Source organism: Populus trichocarpa, chromosome 14 (assembly GCF_000002775.5).
Source record: "Populus trichocarpa isolate Nisqually-1 chromosome 14, P.trichocarpa_v4.1, whole genome shotgun sequence".
NCBI classification, from domain to species: domain Eukaryota; kingdom Viridiplantae; phylum Streptophyta; class Magnoliopsida; order Malpighiales; family Salicaceae; genus Populus; species Populus trichocarpa.
This window is the reverse complement of record NC_037298.2, coordinates 14,299,141-14,309,080: the sequence shown is the minus strand read 5'-3', so window position 1 is coordinate 14,309,080 and position 9,940 is coordinate 14,299,141. Positions and strand designations below refer to the sequence as shown.

At 31.2% G+C, this 9,940-nt stretch overlaps 1 protein-coding gene across 2 annotated transcripts; it reads left to right on the top strand.

The window, feature by feature from the left end:
- Positions 1-6,883: 6,883 nt before the first annotated feature.
- LOC127904296 (glucan endo-1,3-beta-glucosidase 7-like) lies at positions 6,884-9,113 on the top strand. Of its 2 annotated transcripts, none has more exons than XM_052447124.1 (4): positions 6,884-6,977; positions 7,150-7,814; positions 7,906-8,229; positions 8,681-9,113. In XM_052447124.1, the coding sequence occupies exons 1-4, from the start codon at positions 6,911-6,913 to the stop codon at positions 8,987-8,989; spliced, it is 1,365 nt and encodes a 454-aa protein (XP_052303084.1). In that variant the 5' UTR covers positions 6,884-6,910; the 3' UTR covers positions 8,990-9,113. The 2 variants fall into 2 exon arrangements, with proteins under 2 accessions (XP_052303084.1, XP_052303083.1); XM_052447123.1 differs by having other exon boundaries at positions 7,888-8,229.
- The last annotated feature ends 827 nt before the right edge of the window (positions 9,114-9,940 follow it).

Below are 9,940 nucleotides of genomic sequence, written 5' to 3'. Positions count from 1 at the left end.
AATATTAAAAATATTATTATTTGTATTATAAGTATTTTTAATTTTAATATTAAAAATATTTTTATTTTGGTTTATAAATATTTTTATTTTTATGATGATTAATATTAAAAATATTATTATTTGTATTATAAGTATATTTGTTTTTATTATAATTAATATTATTTTCATTATAAATTTTATTGTTTTTATTATAATTAATATTATTAATATCATAATTAAGAAATTTTGAAAATATATCATTCATTTTGAAAAACAACCATAAATTTGATTTAAAGGGTAAAATTATTATTATTATTATTATTATTATTATTATTAAATTAATAAATTTGAAGAAAAATATTATTATTATCGAAGAAAAAAAATAAGTTTTATTTGAAGGCATTAAAAACTATAAAAATTTAGGTCAGACAAGTTTAATATTATTATTAACTTGGGTCTAGAAGGGCGTGTCAGACCCAAGTTGCTTGGGAGGGGGCAGACTGAAATCCCCTGGGTCTTGCAACCCTTCCTGACCCAAAATAATTGGGTCAAGAGTCAAACCCTAGGTTAATGGGTCCCCGTCAAGACCCAACGCTCTTGGGTCTTGCATCTTCACTCAACTCTAATGGGTTCGGAATGCAGTCAGACTCAAGGCTTTTGGATCTGTCATTTAAGAGGAACCCAAAGCTCTTGTGCCTAGTGTTATAGCCAGACTCACTTAAACTTAAGTAAGTTTATTGTTATTATTAATATTAAAAATATTATTATTTGTATTATAATTAATATTGCTAATATTGCTAGACCCATGGCTTTTGAGTTTCTAATTTAAGAGGGGTCAAAACTCTTGAGCCTGGTGTTAGAGTCATACTCACTTAAATTTGGATAAATTTACTGTAATTATTAATATAAAAAAATATTTTTAATTTTAATGTTGTTAATATTATTATTTGTATTATAATTTAAAAATATTACTATTTGTGTTATAAATTTTCTTGTTTTTATTATAATTAATATTATTAATATCATAAATAAGAAATTTTAAAAATATATCATTAATCTTGAAAAACAAACATAGATTTAATTTGAAGGGTAAAATTATTATTAATACTACTACTACTACTATTATTATTAAATTAATAAATTTGAAGAAAAATATTATTGTTATCGAAGAAAAACAATAAGTTTTATTTGAGGGGATTAAAAACTATAAAAACTTAGATCATATAAGTTTAATATTATTATTAATATTGTCATAACTCAATTCTGGGTTATTCCCCAAAATTCACTTTAAAAATAAAATAAAATAATGGCTAGCAACGTGGAGAAAGCAAGCCGAGAATACAACTGCAATTTTGAAGGAAATTCAAGGCCTAATTCAATGAAATCTACCAAAATTGGGCTCCCAAACTTAATTGTTCACTAATTAAACCCTTAATAAAATTTAACTCTTTTAAAGTGTAATTAAGTCCTTGCACTTAATTAAATCCTTCAATTAGACCCACATTAATTCTTAAATATAATTAAAATTCAATTTGGCTCATGATTAAATCAAATTGGCCTATTAAAAAATTAATTATGTCTTTGGACTTAATTTTTATGCAAATTCATCCAATAATCTTTTAATTTGTCCTTGAATTTGCATTTTTTTTCTCCATTTTTGGGCATAATGGGGTATAATTAGGCCTTAAATTTCCTTCAAAATTGCAGTTGTATTCTCGGCCTGCTTTCTCCACGTTGCCAGCCATTATTTTATTTTTTTCATTTTTATTTTTTTTTAAAGTGAATTTTGGGGAATAACCCAGAATTGAGTTATGACAATATTAATAATAATATTAAACTTATTTGACCTAAGTTTTCATAGTTTTAATCCCTTCAAATAAAACTTATCATTTTTCTTTGATAATAATAATATTTTTCTTCAAATTTATTAATGATAATAATAAAAATAATAAAAATTATTATGGTTTTGTTTCAAAATTAATTATGATATTAATAATATTATTAATGATAATAAAAATAATAATATTTTTAATACAAATAATAATATTTTTAATATTAAGAATATTAATCATCATAAAAATAATAATATTTATAATACAAATAATAATATTTTTAATATTATTAATAATATTAAATTTACCCAAGTTTAAGTGGGTTTGACTGCATCACTAGGCTCAAGAGCTTTGAATATCAAACCCAAAAGCCTTGGGTCCAGCTGCAACCTGAACCCATCAGAGTTGGGTGAGGACGCCTAACCCAAGTGTCCCGGGCCAAGTAGGGCTGGAAGATCAAAGGGACTTGGGTCTGCTTCCATGCCACTCCCACACAACTTGGATCTGGCATGTCCTTTCAGACCCAAGTTAACAATAACAATCATAATTGATTTTACCTTTCAAATCAAATCAATGTTTTTTTTATAGTAATAAAATTTATTTCAAATTTAATAATATTAATGAATTTAATAATATTATTAAACCTATCTTGCCTAAGTTTTTATAGTTTTAATCCCTTCAAATAAAACTTATTGTTTTTCTTCAATAGTAATAACATTTTTCTTCAAATTTATTAATGATAATAATAATAATAATGAGAATAATAATAATAATTTTACCCTTCAAATCAAATCTATGGTTGTTTTTCAAAATTAATGATATATTTTTAAATTTCTTAATTATGATATTAATAATATTAATTATAATAAAAATAATAAAATTTGTAATAAAAATAATAAGATTTTAATTTAATATTAACAATATTAATTATAATAAAAAATAACAATATTTATAAGACATAATAATATTTTTAATATTAATAACACTAATAATAATAAATTTTAAAATATTTATAATACAAATAATAATATATTTGGGTATGGTTGCGCAGCCAGACCCAATGATATTAGATCTCGCTGCCTAGCGAAACCCAAGATCTGTGGGTCTAGCTGGGCAGTCAGACCCAACTCCTTTTTGAAGTGTTTTGGATCTGTCTTAGCCAAACCCAAAAACATTGGGTCCTGATAGATAGCAGGACTCAACACTATTCTCACTTTTTGAAAGTGTTTGGGCGACGCTTGGTAGCCAGACCCAACAACGTTGGGTCCCGCTGTCATGCCAGACCCAGTTTATGCGCAAATGCAGTGACATGAAGAGGGATTAGTAAAACCAAGAAGGAAGTGTTTTGAGAAAACTTGCTGGGGTTGTTGGAAAAGAAAATGGTTGATTGTGAGAAATCACAGTTCAAAGGATTTTTATCAGAAGTTTGATAGAAGAGATTCATGGCATAAGAGATGCTATTGTGTTCAGTTCAAAGCAAGCCCCGCCTGGTTGGATCGGATTAGCCATGTTGGTTTGTTTGTTTGGCTATGGAGTCTTAAAGCATAATAGATCAAGTTAATAAAACTTTATAAACTACTGTTACGACGGAGATGAACCGAAAGAAACAGTGGCCATAGGGAAGGCATGGATAGGAACTATAAAACTATGGAAAAAACTATGGGTAAACCATTTGACCTGTGACCCGATCATTAGACCGGGTCCGATTTCAAAACTATGAAAAAAACCAAATAAAAGATTTTTAAAAAAAAAATTGGTCCGTTTGATTTTGGTTTTACATTTTAGAAACCAACAAAATTAAACCAAGAAATCAAACCCAAAAAACCAAAACTATATATAACGAAACTAAACAAATCATTTTTTATCTCAAGAAAATGAAACCCTTGATAAAATAGTCTATGTTTTTTTTATTATTAACCTATTTAAATTTATTTGGTTTTAACATAAATAAGATTGAATAAATCAATTTTTTTATTTAGTTTAATTTAAAAAAATTAAAAATTAATTTAGTTAAATGTTTTTATCCAAATCAAACTGAACCAACCCATACTACTTACCTTTTACGTTAAGAAAAAAATGGATATTAGATATTCGCATGTGAAGAAATTAACTACTTAATTATATTAATTCAATGTAATAAAGAATAATTCTCAATTTTTTATTTTATTTTATTTATTTCGTGGAAAACATAATGTACAATGGACAATATCATTCTTCAATTTATTCATTATTAGTGATTTGGAAACGTGTGCTACAACACAATTACATGATAGTAATTTTGTGTTGTAGCGTACTTAATTAGCGCACGTTATCGCATGTTTATTTCTACAGAGAGGGAGGCTTTGAAACTTGCAAGGATAATTAACTTGTCTTCAAAGAATTTATAAGCTGATGCAATGCTTGTGCTAGTTGTTAACAAGCTAGCTTCGAAGTGTTTCTCATCGCACCGTAACTTTCCAATCGATTTGAGTTCTCTGCCTAATTCTCTCTTGTTTTCCACGTAACCAAAAGGCAAATACACTTTAAAAATGATATTCTAGTCTCGTTATTAACACACGAGTGCCGAACAACAATTTTACACAAATAATACCTCTTTTTATATGATCCTCATGTGATTTCTCAACACAACATCTTCATAAACAAGAATACTACATAAATATATTCATAACATCATATCTACATGTTTACACATCCAGATCCATGTTCCAATATAGTTTTCATTACAAGTCCATACAAAAGTATCGAAAGGCAAATATTCATTATAACACTTAAAACAAACTATTACATAGCACTTTTCAAAATATGAGAACCCATGGAACCGTTTTCCTATATACCTTGATTGTGTGATGCGCCTGTTACAAAAACAGCATGGATACAAGAACTATAAATAATCTAAACATAATAATAATAACTAGAAGGATGTTATCGTTATTTTTTGTTATCAACTCAAGGTGAGTACATTCGTTTATTCACTTCTCAAATACACTGTGCAACCCTCATTACTTCACTACATGTATTATCCTCATGCATACACCCCAACACCTCCATAGGAGTGGTAGGGAAGCAGTTTAATCTTCGGTTGGGGTTAATTACTTCACCTTAACTCGGTCATTCATCCTCGATGCTTTTAACCGTAACTAATTGCAATATCTAAACTCGGTCACCCGTCTTGGTTGTTCATGCTTGGAATTATGTGATTCTGCTGGATTTTTAATAGCAAACTGTATTGGAACATGGATGTGGATTGAGTTGGTTTATATTCCAATTCTCTCCTAGGATAAACTGATTCAACACTAATTTTTTGTTGAGTTTTTAGTATCGTTATCGATTCAGAAATCGGCAGCAAAACTATGTTGCTGCCGATTCAGAAATCGACAGCCAAAAACTGTGACGCCGCCGAATTAGAAATCAGAAATGAAGAACTTTGTCGTTGTCGATTCAGAAATCGGCAGCCGAAAACTATGTTGCTGCCGATTCAGAAATCCTATATCTAACGAACTGCATCATCTCGCGGTGTATTTGTTTCAACAATAACCACATTATTTAATTTACTCAATATCTTAGTTATATATTAATTATTTTACTCTTAACCTTTGAAATTTAATACTTCTAAATTCAATCAATTAATTTACATAATCTTTTCAAAACTTAAATATCCAACTAACTCATCTCGATTGCCAATAATTCTAACACTTTCATATAATTACCCACAAATTTGGTTATTCTTCCTCGTTTACCAATAAATCTGGTAATTCCATTAGAATTACCCATCATCTGACTAACCTCTTTTGTTAGCCAATCAATCCGGTAATTCCATAAGAATTACTCCATATCTAGTTAACCTCTTTGTTAACCAATAAACCCGATAATTCTCTTAATTATCCAAGAAATGCGACTAACCCATTTTGGTTGCCAAAATCAATCCGGTAATTCCATATGAATTACCCAGCATCCGGCTAACCTTTTTTGTTAGCCAAATAATAATTCTGGTAATTCCATATGAATTACCCAGCATCCGGCTAACCTTTTTTGTTAGCCAAATAATAATTCTGGTAATTTCACATAAATTACCAATAATTCTCATTTGTAATAATCACTAAATTTACTCATTTGCTTCATTCTTTTAACATCAATTAAATAAACAACATAGATATTTAAGGAAAATTAATAATTGCAAAATAAGATGACGAATCACCTACCTTCTGTTCGTGATAACCCAACTCCTCCTGTCTGATAACCAGCTCCATACATCACTCATGAATCAATCAAATGTCATTATATTATTAGTCCATCAATATTTTTCTTACGTGCCAAAATGCAAAGCACATAATTTATTTTTCATTCGTTCTGATAAAAATTTATATATTCTCATACATAACATTATCATTTCACATACAACCACATATTTAAATCAAGTTAATTCTTTTCTTGATATATGTTCATAATTCCTCCATCAAATAATCTTTTTATTCTTTATGCCTCCACATCATATTATTTATTTTATCTAAACATATGTAAGAACTATATTCAAACACAATTTAAACATCTTGTCTTCATGCTTTCTTTTTAACTTAAATAAACCCAACAATAATTTAGTCTTTTATAAAAACCGAACTGATTAATTATTATGTTCATTAAATTTTTTATTGCCTTGGTTAATCGTATATATTCGAATCTAATAGATAAGTACGTTTTCAACCATTTTTAAAGTGTATTTGCAGTTGTTGTTTTTTGTTCTTAGGGCCATTGACCTGCCTTTAATTTGGTTATGTGGAAAACAATAGGGAAAGGCAGAGAACTCAAATCGATTAGAAAGTTATAGTGCGATGACAAACACTTCAAAGCTAGCTTGTTAACAACTAACACTAAGCATTGTCACAACCCATTGCATCAGCTTATAATTAATTCTTTGAAGACATGCAATAACGTGTGCTAATTAAGTACGCTACAACACAAAATTATTATCAAATAATTGTGACAATTTAATTCACCACCCGAAGTCATCTTTACGCTTCTGTCCTCGACTTGTAGCATATTCTATATTTAATGCCCACTCCAGTTTAAAAAAAAAACAGAACAGAAACCGCTCCTCCTTAGCCATGGTGGTGCTTCCTTATACTGTTGCTTTCCTACTCCTTTCCTGCTTACAGACTGTAAAAATCGCAAGTAAGTTTGTGTCTCTTTCTATTTTAATTACCTCCTTCCATTTCTAAAGAATTTACCTTAACTGAGCTGTCTTCATTTCAGTCTATGAAAACAAAAAATGTTGGTGTTCTGTTTTGTCGTTTAAAAATTGATGTTTGATCATCTGCTTTAAATTTTGCTGCTTTTTGTGCAGACTCGCAATCATTCCTCGGTATAAACTATGGCCAAGTTGCGGACAACCTTCCACCACCATCATCCAATGCAAAACTTCTTCAATCCACTTCAATCCAAAAGGTCCGATTATATGGATCGGACCCCGCCATAATCAAAGCCTTAGCCAACACCGGAATTGGAATTGTTATCGGCACTGCAAATGGTGACATTCCAGGGCTAGCCTCTGATTCCAATTTTACCAAGAGCTGGATCAACAAAAACGTGCTTCCCTTCTATCCAGCTAGCAATATCATCCTCATCACTGTTGGCAACGAGGTCATGACTTCCAATGACCAGAATCTCATGAACAAGCTCTTACCAGCAATGCAAAATGTACAGAATGCTCTAAATGATGCATCGCTCGGGGGTAAAATTAAGGTCTCCACAGTTCATTCGATGGGAGTGCTTAAGCAGTCTGAGCCACCTTCTTCTGGAAGCTTTGATCCAAGTTATGGGGATCTGATGAAGGGCTTGTTGGAGTTTAATAGTGCGAATGGTTCGCCTTTCGCAATAAATACCTACCCATACTTTGCTTACAGAAGCGATACAAGGCCTGAGATTCTTGCTTTTTGCCTTTTCCAGCCGAATGCAGGACGAATGGATGGAAACACTAAGATCAAGTACATGAACATGTTCGATGCTCAGGTGAGAGTAAATCAAATTGCAAGTGCGAAAATTCTGTATCAATAGATGATCTAATAAAAATGCTACTGACAAGTGGTTTAATCAATTGCAGGTGGATGCAGTTTATTCTGCACTGAATTCTATGGGATTTAAGAATGTTGAGATTGTGGTGGCTGAGACTGGATGGCCATTTAAAGGAGATGACAACGACGTAGGGCCAAGCATTGAGAATGCCAAGGCTTACAATGGCAATTTGATTGCACACCTTCGATCGATGGTGGGCACTCCACTCATGCCAGGTAAATCAGTGGATACATACCTCTTTGCTCTTTATGACGAAGACTTGAAACCTGGACCTGGTTCCGAGCGATCACCTGGAATTTTCAAGACTGATCTCACCATGGTTTATGATGTTGGACTCTCTACAAGTAACCAGGTAAGAACAAAATTTATGTGCATTTCATTGGTATTTCGAGTTTTCAACAGCCAAGTGTTCTATTCCTGAGCTTTCCTTTGATTTGGCTTTTAAATTTCTGTGTCTGGTTGGGAAGATGGGTTTTAAAACATCACTACGCATTTTGTTTGTTAATATAGTGGACAGTTCCTTTTCAAGAAAGAAAAAGGCCAAATTGTACTCAAAAAAAGCCCTTGAACTTAACTTCTGAACAAAAAAACCCTTGAACAAAAAATCAATGACAAAAAAAGAAAATCTCATGCTCTCTATGTCTCTATTAATAATGATAAAAAAATAGTAGAAAGAAATATTCAATTGTTTAATATATCTTTATCAACAATTTTTGAAATACATAGAATCATTATTTATAGATAAATAAATCCAAAATATTGCATATTGCATATTCAAAAACCCATTTAATTTATTGAAACAGACCCAGTCACCAGCAGCATCACCACAATCTTCACCAACAACAACCAACACCACCAATAGCACTACCACCACCACTACTACTACCAGTACCACCACCAGCAACAATAACAGCAGCACGAGCACGAGCACGAGCACGGGCACGGGCACGAGCACAAGCACAGGCACGGGCACGAACACCGTTACCATCAACATCAGCAGCAGCAGCGACATCAACAAAGTATATTTAATTAAGATTTTTAATTTAGGTTTGTTGTATGGGTTTACAAGACTTTCTTTGATTTGCCTTTTTTTTTATTATTTGCAAACTTAGAATTAAAAGTTGTAAAGAAACGATGAAGATGGGTTAGGTTTCACTCTCTATTTTATAAGTTTCTCTGTTGATTCTATTGTTTAGGAGTAAATTGAAAAAATAATTGGAAAATCTGTTGATATTTGCTGGTTGAGTATTATTATTAATTTTGTTTTTAAAAAAACAATTTAGCCAAAGAGAGAAGAAAGGAAAAGTTAAGTTTATGAGCTAGCTTCATTTACATTTTTACATGGCGCGCTCAGTTTCCAATCCAATGGGACGAGAAAAGATGTTGTTGTATTTGGCATTGTGACTTCTTTATATATTTTATATGTTAAACATTTAGAAGATTTGACTAAGAAAATTAAATTAATTTTTAATCCATCTTTACTTTGATAAAAAAAAATGACAAAAACTAATTTGGGGTATTTACATCCATCAAGATGGGTCTGTAGGCTGGTGTCCCGGGTCTTTGCCTAGCTTGGCAACATAAGCATGGACAATCTGAGATTGAGATGGATTTGGTGGTTTTGATTAATGTTGCAAGAGGTTCTTCAACTTCTTTGATGGAGGCTAAATCATGTGGTTGATTGATTCTTCACAATTTTCACCACAATGAAGCACTTTCTAAAAAGCACGCCCGCAAGCGAGCGAGCGCGCGCACACATGCATGTAGGGAGGGAATGATGGGAGAAAAAGAGAGACGTGATCTTTTTTCTAACAAATGCAGAAAAATAACGATGATACATCATAAGTGTGGCTTCCAGCCACAGCCTAAAATACTGGCAAATAGGCTCATTGCTATATTCACCATTCCTGCAGCTTCCCTCCGTTCCACTGTATCATTACAATTAATACATCAAATGGATCTCTCTTCCAGTGGGTTCACCAGTCACAGCTGGATGTGGGATTTAAAGCAAGTAAACATTTCAATTGTATGTTGAAGGCCTCGGTCTTGGCGGTATATAAAAA

Coding starts and splice junctions, on each gene's coding strand:
- LOC127904296 (XM_052447123.1), top strand. CDS start 6,911: ATGGTGGTGCTTCCTTATACTGTTGCTTTCCTACTCCTTTCCTGCTTA. Junction 7,815..7,887: donor TGAACATGTTCGATGCTCAG/GTGAGAGTAAAT, acceptor GCTACTGACAAG/TGGTTTAATCAATTGCAGGT. Junction 8,230..8,680: donor GACTCTCTACAAGTAACCAG/GTAAGAACAAAA, acceptor TTATTGAAACAG/ACCCAGTCACCAGCAGCATC.